The 18,806-nt window shown below is 45.0% G+C and overlaps 1 protein-coding gene across 3 annotated transcripts in view; it reads right to left on the bottom strand.

Moving 5' to 3' along the window:
* The window catches only part of GSDME (gasdermin E), a 75,765-nt gene that overhangs the window by 22,409 nt on the left and 34,550 nt on the right, over positions 1-18,806 (bottom strand). For all 3 annotated transcript variants that reach the window (XR_005369540.1, XM_038557134.1, XM_038557133.1), the window contains exons 4-7: positions 8,861-9,032; positions 7,080-7,200; positions 2,136-2,297; positions 19-146 (exon numbers count right to left, since the gene is read on the bottom strand). Coding sequence is in view for 2 of the 3 variants with exons in the window: in XM_038557134.1 (XP_038413062.1) it covers positions 19-146; positions 2,136-2,297; positions 7,080-7,200; positions 8,861-9,032 (583 nt within the window). In the remaining variant the exon portion in view is untranslated. The remainder of the gene's footprint in view (positions 1-18; positions 147-2,135; positions 2,298-7,079; positions 7,201-8,860; positions 9,033-18,806) is intronic.

The following is an 18,806-nucleotide window of genomic DNA, read 5'->3' on the forward strand; positions in this document are numbered from 1 at the left end:
AGGTATCTTTGGTCTTACCACTTGTTCCAGGACCACAAGTAATTCTTCATCAAACAGGACCGCCTGGAGGACGTCGCTCAGCGCTGTCTGTTGCTGTTCGGGCAGCTCCACAAAGGGGTGGAAATTCTTCTCCAAGAGCACAGTCGCTATGAAAACAGCAGAGCACACATGGCATCATGACTACGGTGCTGTCTCAGAACAAGGGACAGCAGACTTTGCTTTTTTTTTTTATAGTCATTGTCCTCAGTTCTTTCACAGACACTTCAGGAGCACGACCAGTCATGGAGCTCAAGTTAGACACGGAGTTAGTGACCACCCTGCAGTTTTTCAATAACCAGTCAAACTACTTTAAGAAGAAAAAACTAGGACGGAAAGAGAAAATAAAGAGGGCTGCCCAGATTTGTTTCAGACTTCACTCTTTTTTTCTGATGAGTCGCTAAACATTAAGTCTATTTTCTGGAAAAGTCTAATCAATTATTTAGACTCCTCTTTAGCATGATTTCTATAGAAGTAAATTATCAAGGCTGAATTACTAAAACATCAAGTCAGTACTTTTACAGGGCTTCACAGCTACATGAATTCCAAAGTCCAGTATTTCTTATGTCCTTTCTTCTTCATGCAGATTTTTATCTTTTAATATTTAATGCTTGCTTCTCAAGTGCTGGCACCCTATTTTCATGGCAAACACAGCCACTCCGCTTTTCCCACTCATTATTCTTCACCCATTCTGGAGGACGGGCACACTGGCCCACCTGGCTAGTTTATGCACATCCTCTGCAGGATGCTTGAGGCTCTCTCCTTAAAATATATATTTTTTAAGACATTGAAACACTTCTAGTAAATTAAGCCCAGTGGGGATTTAAAGGCAAGGTTTGATAAACCACAGCTTTCACATGCAGGGATGCATACTAATACATAGCATACTACACCTCTGCTGATGGCAAATTCCAGCACACAGTTGTCAGCCCCATGGAGAGAACGGGTCACATCAGTCACTGACATATTCAAATATTTCCCTATGAACACAGCTAGGGAATGCCACCTCAGCCTGGAGAGAAGAGCATTCCTGGTTGGTCTAGGGTCTGAGAGCACAAAGGCTTGCTGGCCCCCCACCCTATTTCTGCTTCACAGACCCAGCCATCCCACTCCACCCCAGCTGACTAGAATGGCCAACTGACAGGGTGGACTGGTGGGAAAAGAAATTATAAAGAAGCTGCAGCCCACAAACTATCGTGTCACTTCCCTGTAGCACAGTTCAAGGCTAGAGGGCCGCTCTGCTGTGTTTCTAACCCACAACAGTGCTTAAATGGCAGCTGGAAGTTGCGCTCAATCATCAATCTCAAGGAAGAAGAAGGGCCTGTGGCCCTGCATAAGATGTGAAAGCCCCGTCTGAAGATTGCGCTTTCCCTGCCATTTCTTCCAACACTACCATTTTTGTTAGAGAAACAGAAGCATCTTCTGGTTTGGGACTCACTGAGGACCCCTACGTGAGAATCTTCTTATCTTGCCAGCCAGACCATATTCTGAACTAGCTCTTAGCTCCTACCGATTCTGTGTTTCACCTTCTCCTTGCCCATTTCCTCTTCTGCCGCATACTGCACTCCACACCCTGCCCATGCCACCACAAGAAAAGCCAACTTTTTAAAACACAAAATACCATGGGGAATAAAAGGAGTTGCTGCAGGTAAGTCACACCATGGCACCTCAGGGCTTCAAGCCATGTGCATAAAGAGCCCCCAAGAAAGCGTTCTGTAAGGCTGACAAAACCTTGCCTGTGTTGGCAGTGAAGGCTGGAATATAATGAAACAGATGCAAATTTTGGGTTCTCTCTCTGTTGCTGACCAATTATTTTTTAATAGTCAGCAAGGCTTCTATGGTTGAAATGAAAGAAAATGCCCTCTCATTCTTCAGTCATCTATCTCTTCCTCAAAACATGGCACCTAAGACGTGAGGTTCCCTGAGATGCCACTGAGGTGAGTCCTGCTGAGGTCCAACTTGGAGGCACTGTCCTCTCGGTTCTCAAATGTTCTCTATTACATCTCTAAGGAGTCATGGCTCATGAAGGCCACATCACCTCTTGCACCGCAGTGCTCGAGTAGCCATCAGCTCACCACACCTCACCCTGCAGGCAATACCTTGTTTTAAAACATCCAACGGCCAATCCAGGGCAGATGATCCCTGCCCAGCATCTGGCATGTCCCCGTATGCAAACTCTCGAAAAGGCAGATGGTCCAGGAAGACAGAGTCACTTCTCTTGAGTTCAAAGCCACCATGCTTCCCTTGTAGGAGGCATAATTCTGTAATGTGGGAGAAAAGGACAAGCCGGCACAGGGTTAACTGGGCCTTGCTGGCACACCTCAGACCCAGATTTACCTAACAAGGGAGAGGGGTGGGGTACACATGCACTCTTTGACCCCATAAACCCACTTCCTACACGTTATGCTATTTGACGAAAACTCAGCCCCTTCCTACAAATTAAGGAGAAATGGTTGTTCTCAACATAAAACTCTCCAGTGTGTCCTCTCTGAAGAGGTAGGAAGCAATCTTTCAAACATTAAGTATTCCCTTAGCCTGATCTGAACAAACTATTAAATAACAAAATTTCAACTAAATAAATTCTGAAGTGACACCATTTGGTGCCTGGGAGTTTCCTTTTAACAAAACCAAATCTTACACAACTCACAATGTAGGAAACAAAAAAAAAATGAAATTTGATTAATTTGACTTGACTGAACTGATAACATTAAAGTATTATTGACAATATATTTAAGTATACAAGTGGTGTGTGGTTGTATTTTTAAAATATTAACTTTTCTTCATTAGTAAATAATACGCAATAAAAAATGAACTTCTGACTTTAGTAGTTGTATGAATGAATCTTCCAAACACGTCAAGTGAAAAAAGCTAGACACAGATGAAGATGTTCTCCATGAATCTATATGAAGGCAAAACTAGTCTTTTTTAAAAAGCCTTATCTTTAGATATACTGAACTATTTATAGACCGAGCAATATAATGCCTAGGATTTGTTTCGAAATAACTGAGTGAGATGGGTGAGGTGGTAAAGTTATAGATGAAGTATGAATCACCCTAGTTATTAAAGCTGGATGGTAGGTACACGGGAGTTCATTATATTATTATCTCTCCTTTTGAACATGTATGAAATTTTTCTATAATATAAAAAAATAAAATGTTTCCTTAAATACTTCCATATTTAAGAATCCAAAAGGTAACAATTATTATGCAATAGTTATTATGTCCTTAATAAGCCAAAACAGTAAGAGAACTCGTGAATTGGGGTTCTTTTTATACTTCTATTTAATGATTTGTGTACTTAAGCACAGGCTATGGAATAAAAATGTGGAAGGCATGAGGATTAGCACATATTTTTGTTTTCTTGTAGGCACTAATGATGTAAAAGATCGAATAGCTATCTAAAGACCAATGAAACAACCCTTCATTTACTCACCTATGACCCACACTCACTGCGCACCCAGGGCACCCGTGGCTGGCTTTGCCCGTTCCACCAGGCACTGAGGCAGATAAACGTGAACCAGCCCTGAGGTAATACCTTTGCTCCCCCAGAGCAGCCACCATGACTATTAACATAGTCTCAAGTCCTGCCGAGAGCTGCACAGGGCCCCCAACTGGTATTTCAGGAGTCTATGGCACCAGCACCACTCTTGCCCATATACATGCACAGGCCCCTGAAGACACTGCCAGTTCTTTCATTCTTTTCAGTGTCAGGCACTGTGCTAGGGGCCAGTGACACAAAAGGACTACAGTCCAGGCCTGGACAATAAGTGTAAGTGGGGACAGAGGTCACAAGTGCTGTTGGAGGAGGTGGTCGGGTCCCTAAAGCCAGAGACCGTGGCAAATGCAGAGAGAGAACTAGAAAAGGATTCTGGGATAAAGCAGTGTCTAAGGAACCCCCTAAAGTTTTGGTAGGAATTAGCAAGGCGAAGAGGCAGAGAGCATGCAGGTAGTCCTGGAACTCTGGGTAAGACCAAGAACAGGGTCTTGGCTAGAGCAGCGGCATCTGGAGACTAGAAGGAAGGCCGGACAAATGCTGGGGCAAGCTTTATCTTGGGACACAGGGAGCCTCCGAAGGGTGTTTAAGCAGGTGTGTGAATTGACCACATTTTTATTTTTAAATAATCACAGTGGCTACAGTGCTAGAACAGAACAGATGGGGAAAGATTCCGAGAAGCAGGGGAGCCAATTAAGAGTGTGCGGCAGAAAAAAAAATTTTTTTTTTAATTAAAAAAAAAGAGTGTGCGGCAGGACTCAGTAGGCAGATGCCGTCAGGGCCAGTACACCTGCCGAGGTGCACAGACGCAGGCAGGGCGGGGAGCGCGGGCTCCTAGCCACGGGGCTCCAATCAGGGGGGTACACGCGGAAAGGACACTGGCCTTATGCCTAATTATACAAAGCACAAGGCTAAAGTTCGAGACCATAAAATGATGCTTCTGATTGGCTATGCAAGGGAGGGGCTGTTGGTGAGGAAGGGGGCACGGCCGAGAGAATCTCTTGGGGAGGACAGGCTGCACAGGTGCCTCCCCCCAGGGATACAAAGGGAGTCAGCGCCTGCTTAGAGTTTCAGAGGACACACAGGATCCTCCCAGAAGGCCGGAAGGCAGCCTCTTAAGGGCCCCCTCTGGCCCCTGCATGTCTGTTTATGAAGCCAGATCAGAGTACTCTGTGGCAAGAGCAACAGAAAACACAGATGGCAAAAAGGAAAAATCGCAGAACTGGCTTAAAAATCAGGCAGTGTGGGGATCCCTGGGTGGCTCAGTGGTTTAGCCCCTGCCTTTGGCCCTGGGCGTGAGACTGGAGACCCGGGATCGAATCCCACACCAGGCTCCCTGCATGGGGCCTGCTTCTTCCTCTGCCTGTGTCTCTGCCTCTCTCTCTCTGTGTTTCTCATGAATGAAAAAATAAAGTCTTTAAAAAAAAATCAGGCAGCAAGTCACATACAATGTCAGCCTGTCCGCCAGGCTGCACAGGCTTGGTAGTTGTCAGTGGGAAAGAGCCACGGAGCAGGGCTTCCTGGGTCAGGGCATGCGAAGTGAGCCGAGAGGGCCCCAGAATTCCCCCTGGGCACCTCTCCACAGCACAAAGAGAAGTTTATTTCAAAGAAGGCAGAAGCCAGCCAAGCTAAAAGGCTTGACATTGAAATGCAAACGGGAGAGCCACACCAGAGGAGGCTAGGTGTTTCCAACCCTGTGGAGAAAAGGGAGGCTTCCCAGGAGAGCAACAGGTGCCCCAACGGGGCTGAAAGCAGGGCAGGACCTCCTCAGAGAGACAGCCTAGAGAGGCGGCCTGGTCCAAAGGTCCTCAGAGCACTCACGGGCAGCCTCAGGGTCGGGCCCAGCTTTCAAGACGCTTATGAAAGTGCCAGCCCTTCTGGGCAGGTTAGCCAGGCCCCAACGCTTTAGGCTGGAGTCCTGTGAGTGCATGGAGCAACATGCCGACAGCAAAAACAAGAGGGACAACTTAATCATCTTAACGCAGTTTGTTCAGTAGACAAAGTCTTCCGAAGAGACAGAGTAAAATAATAAAAATGCCAACGAGAACACAAATCTGAAACCAGGCCAAGCAAAAGCCTGTATGTCATGATTCTGGGTATTCCTGGCATTTCATGTGTCCCTGACTAACCTCTCTAGACCAGCTTCTTAAAACTAACCCCCTCATCCTTGGTCACCTCCCTGGAATGGAGGCTGTTCCATGTGTGAAATGAAATGAAAGAGGCTGTGGAGTCTCTGCCACTGCCTCCCCTGCCTCCCATGTGTCTTCTTTGGCTCCTATACTCCCAGGAGCGTGTGACTGTAGGGACGGTGCACGTTCTGAGTACCTGTAGTTGTAGCTCAACGGCATGTTACCTCGAGTGGGCCAAGTACACATAAAAGGCTGACTCCTGGGGAACTTCTTCCTCCCTAATCTTACAGAGAACAAATGGGAGAAAAGCAGGAGACTGCAATGGACACGTGAATGGCCTATTATGGCACACTTTTTGAAACTTTTTTTTTTTTTTTTAGATTTTATTTATTCATGAGAGACCAAGAGAGGCAAAGACACAGGCAGAGGGAGAAGTAGGCTCCTTGAGGGGAGCCTGATGGGGGACTCGATCCCAGGATCGGGATCATGCCCTGAGCCAAAGGCAGACACTCAACCACTGAGCCACCCAGGCGTCCCTAAAACTCTTTCATTATGGAAGATGTGAAATGGCACAAGACTAGAGTAGTATAATGAACCCCCATGTACCCACCGACCAGCTTCAGTGATTGTTCTTTCCCTCTGTGGACCCCATGCACCCACTCCTTACACCATCCAGATTATTTCTGAATCGAACCACAAACGTGTTACCATTTCATCTGTGAAGACTTCAGTATAAATCTCTAAAAACAGAGTCTTTATAAACATAACTATGACATTACCATACCTTAAAAAGTCAATCATTATGTTACATTTATTCATTCATGTCCCCCAGAAGTGGTCAACAGTTTTCATGGGCTCAACACAACCTCTTCTCAGGATGAGCATGAGAGAGGGGCCATGAGCATCTAAGATCAGCAGACAGGAGCGAAGCTAAAGCCCTCATGTTCTTCAAATGATGCAATGACCAGGATCTCCCAGCTCTGAACACTGGTGATCAGCAGAGCAAGGTCAAGTACTGTGTTTTTGGCTTCATATTGGTTGGGGAAGGAAGGTGAGATGCTGCTGCTGACAGTATGATTAAGGGCTGACGCAGACAGCGTAACTTAAACAACCACTGTGCCAGGTACTTCACGTGCTCATCCCATTTAATCCTGACTGCGGCTTGTGAGGGAATGTCTTTCTCCTTCCAGAGATGGGGCGTTAAGGCTCATCCACAACTTGCTTGAGGCCTCCTAGGACACCAAGCACTGATACCCAGTCTGTCTGACAGCAGAGACCACGTTGCAGACCCTGTGCCACGCTGGTGAAAGTTGACCCACACTGATGCCCTCCCAATGCACCCCACCTGCCTCACTTGTCATGGGACACCCCCACACTTCCCATCTCCTTCCTCTAATACCCAGAGCGGGAGGCAGCACTCACCAAATTGGCCATCCAGTTTCACATACAACTCAATGATGCCATAGGCGATGGTGGTGGAAGCTGGGATCTCCAGCGCTATGTTGGTATCCTTGGTGATGTTCCCATCCTCCTTTGCGGACACCTGTGAATAAGAGCATATGCATTCACCTGTATGCTCAGACTCCCCCAGGATTCTCTCTGCCTCCCCACTGTGGCCGGCCTAGGGCTTTGCACACGAGAGGCATTCAGCCAATGCCCAAGGAACCAAGTGAAAAAGAGAAGCTGGCCAGCAAAGTAGGTAAGGATTCAATCCTTGTGGGCCTCATGATGTAGTGCAGATATTGAAAAGTAAATGAGCAAACTTTTGTGGGTACACAAAATGAGATTCCAGAGTGTGGGAGACAGGCTAGGTCTATGGCACTGAATAAAGAAGGTATGTAAGATAACTTCCCACTTCCCTCACGGAGGATTAGGGTAACCACTCCTACATCCTGGACAATGATGAAAATCTGGACAATTTCAAAGCCTGACTGGAAGAACCTAGCTTAACAGTGAGGAGCCCCCAAAAGGGCATCATTCCAGACTCCTGTGGACGGCACACTGTGCAGTCAAACAAACCTAGAGCCGGGGAAGGAGGGAAGAGAGGTAAGGACAAGAGGAGGATTACCGGAAATGCCAAGTGGTCAAACACTAAAGCTCTCTCCTTCCAACACTGTTACAAACATGACCTCTTCCCATGATGGCCTGGGAAGATGATCGTTGCCTAAACACTGGAGATCAGAGACCCCTTGTAGCAACTTGATCCTGGTTTGTATAAGGACAGCCAGCCTCCGGATTCCCAGGCAGGGGCCAGGCCTGTGGTGAGGGTCACCATGGGCAGAAATACTGGCAAGGCTGACCACAGCCACCTCTCGTCGGGCACCTCCCTCATCACTGCCCCAGTGAGAGTCCTGCTCCACACCAGACTCTGTCTCCACCTCCTTCCAAATACAACTTTCCCAGGTCCTCTAACAAATGCCAAAATTTCCCCCAGGGAGCAAATGTCTAAGAATAGGACATCAGGCACCAGGGCAAGCTGTGGAGCAGTTTGGGGTTGGTAGCCTCCTGTTCCACAGAAGCTTAGTACTGGCTCAGGGATTAACCTGGTAAGACTATTTTAATCCAGAAGCATCTGTCTATGTGTATATAGACACATATACTGCTCTCTACCTCCCATCACTCCATTCACAAAGGATTTGAGGCAGTTGATTCCAAAGTAATCATTTTGAGACCCCTGGCTCTGAGGGGCTCCAGCAGTTACCTGAACATTGACATGGCCAGTGCTCCTTTGCCGCATTTTCTTTTGGGAAGGCACCTGTCCCAAGCTGGGTGGCCATTCTGGTCCTATTGCCCTAGTCCTGGGTCTGCTTCAGGAATGGGTGCAACCAGGGAGGGTCCGGTGGGAGCCAACCCTGAGCACACTTTCCCCTGGGATGGCAGCAGGTGGCATGAAAGCATGGAGCTGCTGCACCACAAGGAGGATGCCTACCTGAGAGGGAATCCACCCCCAGGAAGGCAGCACACGCCAGTTTTCCAAATTTGGGATCTAAAAGTGACTGAAGCCAGAACTACTCGGAGTGTTTCAGTTATAGGCGCCAATAGATTATATCTCGCTTAAGCCAGTTTGAGTTGGGTTTCTATTAGTTCACTACAGAAGGGTCCTGACAAACGAAGACACCACCCAAAGCAGCCCCTGACCCTGGCCACAATGACTGGGACCAGAGAGCCCGCTGAGCCCACGCCTGTGCCCTGGGCACGCACACCTGCACGGTCTTGGTCTGGATCCCCACTATGCCGCCACACTTCTCCTCAATCTGAACGTGCTCCGATATCACGCACTGCTGGGTCGTCACTATCTTCTGTGTCAGGACACACAGGACCTCATTCTTCCTCTCCAGCACCTGCTGCAGCACTGGATTGCTCAGATTTATCGTTCTGAAAAAGAAAACTAGCCGTGAGCAGCTTAGTGCCTCAGGGGACATTGAGGCGGTGTGGATTTTCTCCTCTCTGGCAGCTGGCAGCTGAGCAAACAGGTAGCCGCCAGCACCGTTGATTTCCTGGTGATGAGAGAGGGGGCAGTTCACGCAAAAAGACATAAATCAAACTTCCCAAGGCCACCAGCACTTCCAGGCATCAGAGAAAGGCTGCTGGGAGGGGAAGGGGCCCCCATCATATAGCAACCCAGCAAGTGAGGGAGCTGCGTCCCTGGGCCTTGCACCCTGAAAGTCGGCTTTGTCATCTCATCACTGTAATGTGGGATTGCTGTGGGGGAATGGTGAGAGGAGAGAGGCGAAGGCTTAATGACTAAGTAGCAAGGAAGAGACCAGGGTAGAATTAGAAGGGAGTATCTTAACCTCTCTGTTTGGGAAGGATATATAGTCCCTTAGAAGGAGTTTAATGTGATTTTACAGATGAGGACACTGAAGATAGATCTGGCCCCCCACACAGACTTGGGGTTCCTGTGTGGCTACTCTGGAGAATTTCAAGAACAAGCTAAATTTCCACCTACAGCAGATGATTTCATGCTTAGAAGTAAACAATGAAATAACTCCTGTGGCGCTCTCTGACACTATCCATCTATGGAACGGACAGGGAAAGAACCTAATTAGAGTTGGTATTGGCACAAGAACAGTTATAGCATTCCTCTTGAGTTTTTTTTTTTTTTTTTTAAGATTTTATTCATTAGAGAGAGAGAGAAAGAGAGTGAGTAGGGGAGGAGCAGAGGGAGAGGGACAAGCTGACTCCCCACTAAGCACAGAGCCTGATGCAGGGCTTAATCTCATGACCCTGAGATCATGACCTGAGCTGAAATCAAGAATCAGGTACTCAACTGACTGAGCCAGGCTCCCCATCACTTGAACTTTTTAAATATAGTCTGAAGCTCGTTATCTTAAGAAACTCAGCAGCACCCCTAACCACACACAGTGGAGGGTGACTCCTGACCCAAGACAAATACAGATTTGCCAGGGTTCGGGAAGTATCTCCAGAACAGGAGTGAGTAGTTGTAAGGCCTTGTCTCTGTGTGAAAAGCTGCCCCCAGGTGAAAACTCCATTAACGGAAAGACAGACAAAATGTGCTATGTATACACAATGGGGCATTATTCAACCATAAAAAAGAATAATGTTCTGATGCCTGCTGCCTCATGAACGAACGCTGAAGACAGGTGTTAAGTCAAATAAGCCAGGCAAAAAGGATACATATTGGGTGGTCGTACTTATATGAAGTGTTTAGACTAGGAAAAATTATAATGACAAATTAGATTCAAAGTTACCAGGAGATGGGATCCCTAGGTGGCGCAGCGGTTTGGCGCCTGCCTTTGGCCCAGGGCACGATCCTGGAGACCCGGGATCGAATCCCACGTCGGGCTCCCGGTGCATGGAGCCTGCTTCTCCCTCTGCCTGTGTCTCTGCCTCTCTCTCTCTCTCTGTGACTCTCATAAATAAATAAAAAATTAAAAAAAAAAAAAAAGTTACCAGGAGCTTAGGGGAGGAGGAATGAATAGCTCTTGTTTGATGGCTACACGTTTGGAGGTGACAAAAAAGTTCTAGAAATGGATGGTGGTGATGGTTGCAAGAAAGTGTGAATGTACTTTGTGCCGCTGAACTGTACACTTAAAAGTGGTTAAAATGACAGATTGTATGTTATATATTTTTATCACAATTTTAAAAAATAGACACAGGAAAAACTGTTCCATCTCATAGTGTTCAAAAAAATGCAAATTATAACAACGTTTCACACATATTAAATAGTAATATGAGGCACCTGGCTGGCTCAGTCGGAGAAACATGCAACTCTTGACGATGGGGTCATGAGTTTGAGCCCCACCGTGGGTGTAGAGTTACTAAATAAATAAATAAATAAATAAATAAATCGTGGGTTAAAAAAAATAAGTAATAAAAATAAGTTGACAACAACAATAAAAAAGCTGTCCAAGGGTCCAATTCCAGGAAGGCATATGAATTGGGGGCTTGGAGCTTGCCCACTGGGTTTGAATCTCAAGTCCGCCTCTCCAGCTGGGTGAATTATTCCACCTCTGTACCTTGCTTTTCTTATGGATAAACGGATGGTAACAATGGAGCTGTTGAAGGGTCTCGATGAAATAACATGCAGTGAGCACACAGCTGAATATCACACAAACTCCAGCTGGCTCCAGCTACCTTCTGGTATCCTTTGCTGAGGTCCCTCAAAAAAGCCCCAATGGGTGCACTTGATGGGAATTATGAGTCCATTTAATTGGCTTAGTGGTACTTTTTTACTCACTTGCTTAGAAACCTTCAAAGACTACATCACACCTTATGACCTGGCCCCTGCCTCTGTCAACCCCACTTCCAGCTTTCTCTCTATGCCTTAAACACAACAGGTGCTTGCCCACCCCATGGCCTTGATGCCATATCTTGCTGACAATAGTCATGTCTTCCAGGTGGCAGGCATTCCCTGCTCACCCTGTGTAGAGTGACAACTCTATCACAACCTAAGACCATTTATCTGGAGAGCATATTTACACCCAATACTTTTCTAGCACATTTGCTCATTTGTACATTGTCCGTCTCCTCCCTCTAGACTATAAACTCCATGGAATAGGGACTGTGCCCATCTTAATAACGGTCCATCTCTGGACAGTGCCTAGTACATAGCAAGGGTACAATATATAATTTGGTAATAAATGGATGAATAATATTGTTGGGTTTTTTCCCTTCTTTGCCTTAACAAATGTGCAAATGTGTCTGTATGGATCCCTGTGTAGAAGAGAGAACACAGAGAAGATGGAGGAAACAGAGGACTAGCGGGGCGGTGTAGAGAATGAGATGTAGATGTCAGTCTCCCGGAGATTGTATTTGGGTTCTAGAGGCACTGACTGAAGAGGAGAGCCAGTGTATCCAGCAGGCAGAATGGACATTTGAACCAGGCCCTTCTGAAGCTCTTCATCTACTGAAGGCAATTACAGCTTCTAATAGATTCTTGAAACTCGACTGCTTCAATTATGCTCAGGTATTGACTGTAGCCATGTGAACGCACATATCAGAAGCAGCTTACAGCCCCCAGAACCCATGGCAGAGGGACAACTGAAGACACCCTGAGGAGTCTGAAGGGACTCCCCCACACTGGATCTCATTGCACTTCTCCGTACCTTAAACAAATACTTGATGCTGTCCTAGCCAATGTTAAATTATTTGAAAAGAAAAAATTTGGCCTAAGCCAGCCAAGACTGCATTGCTCAAAACACTGACCACCCTCCAGAACCCTCATGCCAAACACCAAAAGGAGGAGGGGAAAAAAGTCAACTGCAGGAACATGACTTTCTTTTGCATCTGCTGGCAGGCCTATCCTGAGACATGTGCCTGTGAGGCCCAGCAGCCCTCAGAGTGGCCCCACCACAGGCCGGGAACAGAAGCTCGGCAGGCTTGGTGCATCTCCAAGGCAACTGGGGAGGAGACAGTAACACAGGTAAGACCAGGCAGGCTGACTCCAAAATTCTCCACTGGGCTACAGAAGCCAGGCTGTGAGGGCAGGCACTCCCCACCCAGGTGCCTGGGATTCTGTTGCCCAGAACAGTGCTGCCACCTTTTGGAAATCAAACACCAGACAGACCTACTCATCTTCAGCTAGGAAAGCAGATCTAGTGTAGACAGAGGGGAAGCTAATTATGGGGGAAATGGGGTTGTTCATTTGACTCTTTTCAAAGCAACCTCAGAGGGAACCCCCTTCTCTTGGTTGAACACCACCAGGCCCCAAGCAGTGTCGAGATGCAGAACAGCCCATGGGAGCCAGAATCTGGCCCTAGCTCTCCTCAGAGCAAGAGTCTCTGTGCCATCGGACTACTCTGCGGCCCCCAAGGGGGGAAACCACTGTATATCAGTGTAATTTATTTACATTTATAATCCTGCATGTTTAAAGAAGACTATGGGTTCCTTCAGACTGCTACTGGGCTTCAAAGAAAAAAAGTTTAAAACCCTAGATTAGAGGTTTCATAGGTGAGGAACCAGGAGGCCCAGACAGGTTGAAGATAGTAACCTTTCTTAAAGCCCCGGCCAGTGATGGAGACCCGCTGCTCCTATCTTGCTCCTCTGGGTGGGGGCACCGTCTGGCTGTACCAGGAATTTGACCTTCATTTCTACTGAAATCTTGTACTACTATATCCATTCCCATGTGTAAATGTCTTGCCTATCTAGCTAGACCCACAGCTGGGTTTGGAAGCAAGGATTATACCCAAGCCCTCCAGGAATCTTTTTCAAAATATCTTGCCTGCCCATCCTCCCTGACCCCCATCGCCTGATGGCTGCAGCCATGTGCCCTTAGAAGAATCTTCCCTGGGTTACCCTGATTAGCTCCACCTCCCTGGGCCCTGTCAAGAGCCACTCAACGACATGGACAGCATGTCTTCAGAAAGACACTATTCACAGTAGTTACCTCTTGAGTGGGGAACTAGATGACTGAAAGATCAGGGATAGGAGATTATTCATCTTTTTTCTTTCGATTGTTGACATTTAAACCATGTGAGCAGTAGGTTAAGTGCCTGCCTTCAGATCAGGTCATGATCCCAGGATCCTGGGATCATGCCCTACATTGGGCTCCCTGCTCAGTGGGGAACCTGCTTCACCCCTTCTCCCTCTCCCTCCCTTTCTGCCCCTCCTCCCCCCTCATGCTCTCTCTCAAATAAATAAAATCCTTATTAAAATTTTATTGTTAAAAAAAGACTCTCAAATTATAAATTCCTAGAGGACCGAGTACCCTGCTCCTTTTATTGTTCCCTATGCCTATGCTATCCACCCAGGTGATGGATAAATGAATAAGTTCTCACATAAATTCTAAAAGGCATGGTTGGAATAAATCTCCCTCCTCTACCAGGACTAAATCAAGAAATAGAAAATCTGAACACACCTATTACTAGTAAGGAGATCTAATCAGTGATTAAAAACTTCCCAACAAACAAAAGCCCAGGACCAGACAGCCCAGGGTGAATTCCACCAAATATTCAAAAAACAATTAATTAATCCTTCTCAAAAATCCCTCCAAAAAGTAGAAGAGTAATGCTTCCGACTCCTTTTATGAGACCAGCATTACCATAATACAAAAACCAAAGAGTCCACAAAAAAAGCAAGCTATAGGTCAATATCCCTGATGAATACAGACACAAAATCCTCAACAAAATATTAGCAAGTCAAATTCAACCATGTATTAAAAGGAGAATACACCATGATCAACTGGGATTTACTCCAGGGATTCAAGGCTGATTTGACATCCACTAATCAGTGTACTAATATACCATATTAACAAAATGAAGGATAAAAATCATATGACCATCTCAATAGATGCAGAAAAGGCAGAAAATTCAACACCCATTTATGATAAAAACTCTCAACAAAGTAAGTATAGAAGGAACATACCTCAATATAATAAGGCCATATATGACAAGCCCACAGCTAACATCATACTCAACAGTGAAAATGTGAAACGTTTTCCTCTAAGATCAAGAGCTGGAGCAATTTGGCAAGAAAAGGAAATAAAGCACATCCAAATCAGAAAAGAAAAACTCACTATTTGCATATGACATGATTTTACATATATCAAACCCTGAACACTCCACCCAAAAAGTATTAGAATAAACAAATTCAATAAAGTTGCAAGACACAAAAGCAATATATAAAAATCTGTTGCATTTCTTTGTATTAGGAAACAATCAAAAGAGAAATTAAGAAAGCAATACCATTTATAATTATATCAAAAAGAATCAGGGATCCCTGGGTGGCGCAGTGGTTTGGCGCCTGCCTTTGGCCCAGGGCGCGATCCTGGAGACCCGGGATCGAATCCCCACATCGGGCTCCCGGTGCATGGAGCCTGCTTCTCCCTCTGCCTGTGTCTCTGCCTCTCTCTCTCTCTCTGTGACTATCATAAAATAAAAATAAATTAAAAAAAAAAAAAAAAAAAAAAGAATCAAATTCCTAGGAATAAATTTAACCAAGGAGGTGAAAGGCCTATACACTGAAAACTACAGGATACAGATAAAAGAAAATGAAGACACAAATAAATGAAAAGATAGTCTTTGCTCATGGATTGGAATCATTAATACTGTTAAAATTTCCATACAATCCAAACAATCAATGGATTCAATGTAATTGTATTAAAATCACAATGGTATTTTTCACAAAAATAGAACAATCCTAAAATTTATATGGAACCACAAAAGACCCTAATAGTCAAAGCAATCTTTAGAAAAAAGAACAAAGCTAGAGTCATCATACTCTCTTATTTCAAACTGTATTACAAAACTATGGAATCAAAACAGTATGGTATTGGCATAAAATCATACACATAGATCACTGGAACAGACAGAGATCACAGCAATAAGCCCATGCACGTATGGTGAGTTAGTTTATGACTAAGGAGCCAAGAACATACAATGGAGAAAGTACTATAGTATATAGAATAATAGTGATGAGAAACCTGAACAACCACATGTAAAAGAACAAAACGGAACCATTATCTTATACCATCCTCAAAAATTAACTCAAAATGGATTAAAGACTTGAATGTTACATCTGAAACTATAAAACTCTTAAAGGAAAGCATAAGTAGTAAGTTCCTTAACATTGGTCTTGGCAATGATTTTTTTTAACCTGACTCTAAAAGCAAAAATGAAAGCAAAAGCAATGAAAGTAAAAACAAGTAGGATGATATCAAACTAAAACACTTCTGCACAACAAAGCAAACCATCAACAAAATGAAAAGACAGCCTACTGAATGGGAGACGACATTTATAAATCATATACCTGATAAGGGGTTAATATTCAAAATATATAAGGAATTCATAAAAGTCAATAGCATAAAAACAATCCAAATAAAAATGGGGCAGAGGATCTGAATAGACATTTTTTCAAAGAAATACACTGATAGCCAATGCATACATGCAAAAGTGCTCAACATCACTCATCATCAGAGAAATGCAAATCAAAACCACGAGATATCACCTGACACCTGTTAGAATGGCTATTTTCAGAAAGACAAGAAGTAACAAGTGTTGGTGAGGATGTGAAGAGAACCTTTGTGCGCTGTGGGTAAGAATGTAAATCAGTGCGGCCACTAGGAAAAAATATGGAGATTTCTCAAAAATTTAACAATAGAACTACCATATAATCCAGCAATTCCACTTCTGAGTATTTATCTAAAGAAAACAAAAACACTTGCTTGAGAAGATACATCCACCCCCACACCCAATGCAGCATCATTTACAATAGTCAAGATTTAGAAATAACCTATGCGTTCATCAATGAACAAGTGGATGAAGAAAATGTGGTATGTACATACAATGAAATTTTATCCAGCCATAAAAAAGAATTAAATCTTGCCATTTGCAAACAACGGACTTTAAGGATATGGTGCTAAGTGAAAAATGTCAGACTCAGACAAATACAGTATGATCACATATATGGAATTCAGAAAAACAAATAAACAACAGAAGTCATAGATACGGAGAACAGATTGGTGGTTGCCAAACATGCGGGTTTGGCGGGGGGTGGGAGGGTAGATAAAATGGGTGAAGTGGGTCAAAAGTACAAAATTGCAGTTATAAATAAGTCATGAAGATGTAACGTACAGCATGGTGACTCCAGTTAATAATACTGCACAGTAGCCACCCCTTATGTATGGTCTCAATTACCTATAGTCAACCATGGTCTGGAAGCAGAGGTTCCTCCTTTTGATGAATCATCAGGTCAAGAATAGCCTTATGCTACGTCACAGCATCAACATCATTCACCTTCCCTCATCTCATCACATAGGCATTTTACCATCTCACATCAGAAGGGTGAGCATGGTATATAAGATATTTTGAGAGAGAGAGAGACCACATTCTTATAACTTTTATTACAGTACACTGTTAGAATTATCCTACTTTATTATTATTCTTGTTACTCTCCTACTATGCTTAATTTGTAAATTAAAACTTTATCATAGGTGTATGTATGTACATATATAAATATATATGAAAAAAATGTACCATACACAGAGTAAGGTATTATCTATGGTTTCAGGCATCCACTGGGGTCTTGGAACATATCCCCCATGGGAAATGGGGGACCACTATATCTGAAAGTTACTAGAAGAATAAATCTTAAATGTTCTCAGCATGAGAAAATATTTGTAATTCATTACGGTGACAGATGTTAACTACACTTACGATAGTGATCATTTAGCAAGGTATACAAATATTGAATCATTACATTATACAACTGAAACTAATATGATGTGATGTGTCAATTATACCTCAACGTAAAAAACAACAACAACAATGGTCTCTTCCCCAGTCCGGCCAGGGATCAATGTCCATAGACAGAGGAAGGAGACAGAAGCTCTCCCATATGAACAGCCAGATGTTCTTTGTCCTCTTCACACATATTTTTAAGGACGGCCCAAGGTGCCTTCCTCTTCCCGGGGACAGCAGTATGAAAGCAAGAACAGAGGCCACCAGGATGGAGACAGCATATAACCCATCTTAAAGGGCTAGACCCCAAGAAACACACCTGGAGGCGAGTGAAGGAAGTAACAGTAAATGGGAAGAAAGTGCCTGTTCCTCACCCAGTGTACTTGCTGGATGCCCCCCCCCCCCCTTAGCCCACACTCTCCTGTGGGATCATTCTACTTCTTTTTAAAGATTTATTTATTTATTTTGAGAGAGAGAGGAGAACACGCATAAGCCAGGGAGGAGCAGAAGAAATGAGATAGAGAGAACCTCAAGCAGGCTCCACGCTGAGCGCAGAGCCCCACTCAGGGCTCCTTCTCACGACCCCAAGATCATGACCTGAACTGAAAATCGAGAGTCAGACACTTAACCAACTGAGCCCCACAGGCACCCCAGGATCATCCTACTTGTGTGTACCTGGCCGCTCCATGTCACAGAAACACTGCTGTCCTTCTAGACCTCGTCCCCAGCTTTATCTCCTACCTGTTGGGTTCCCACCTCCTCTGAGCCTCAGTTTGCCCACCTGGAAACTGAGAATTGGCTATGAGGCTTCTGTTTAGTGAGGCCTTATACACAGTGACCGCACTGTGCCCATTTCTTTGCTTCCATTCCTGGCAGGAAAGCCATGACAAGAACCCTTTCCAGACAGGTCAAAGACATGCCCACAACTCTCAGGGGGCTTCAGGAAGTGAGCGCTCAGCCAGGAGGTGGACCCTCAAAGCAAGTAAGAAATGACTCTACAGGGATCCCTGGGTGGCGCAGTGGTTTAGCGCCTGCCTTTGGCCCAGGGCGCGATCCTGGAGACCCGGGATCGAATCCCACATCGGGCTCCCGGTGCATGGAGCCTGCTTCTCCCTCTGCCTGTGTCTCTGCCTCTCTCTCTCTCTGTGTGTGTGTGACTATCATAAATAAATAAAAATAAAAATAAAATAAAATAAAGAAATGACTCTACAGGTGCAGAAGGGGGGTTGGCTGAGAGGGGAGAGCAGCCAGGTGGCAGCCGCTGCTGGGGACCAGGGCAGCCAGCAGGCAGCCAGACCTCCATTTCCAAAGCACCTAATCGTTCCCTAGGCCCAGCCCCAAAGAACCTGCCTCCTCTCCCAGGCTGGGGCTTTACTTTGAATTCTTTTTCTAAGGCTTTGAAAGCCAAAATGCAAATTCATAGAGAAGAAATCCTAGAGAAGATTTTTACAACTCTAATAATATCCAAAAGGAGGAGGGAAGCAGCTTTCTTTTCCTTTTTTTTTTTTTT

Source organism: Canis lupus, chromosome 14 (genome assembly GCF_011100685.1).
Source record: "Canis lupus familiaris isolate Mischka breed German Shepherd chromosome 14, alternate assembly UU_Cfam_GSD_1.0, whole genome shotgun sequence".
Taxonomy (NCBI): domain Eukaryota; kingdom Metazoa; phylum Chordata; class Mammalia; order Carnivora; family Canidae; genus Canis; species Canis lupus.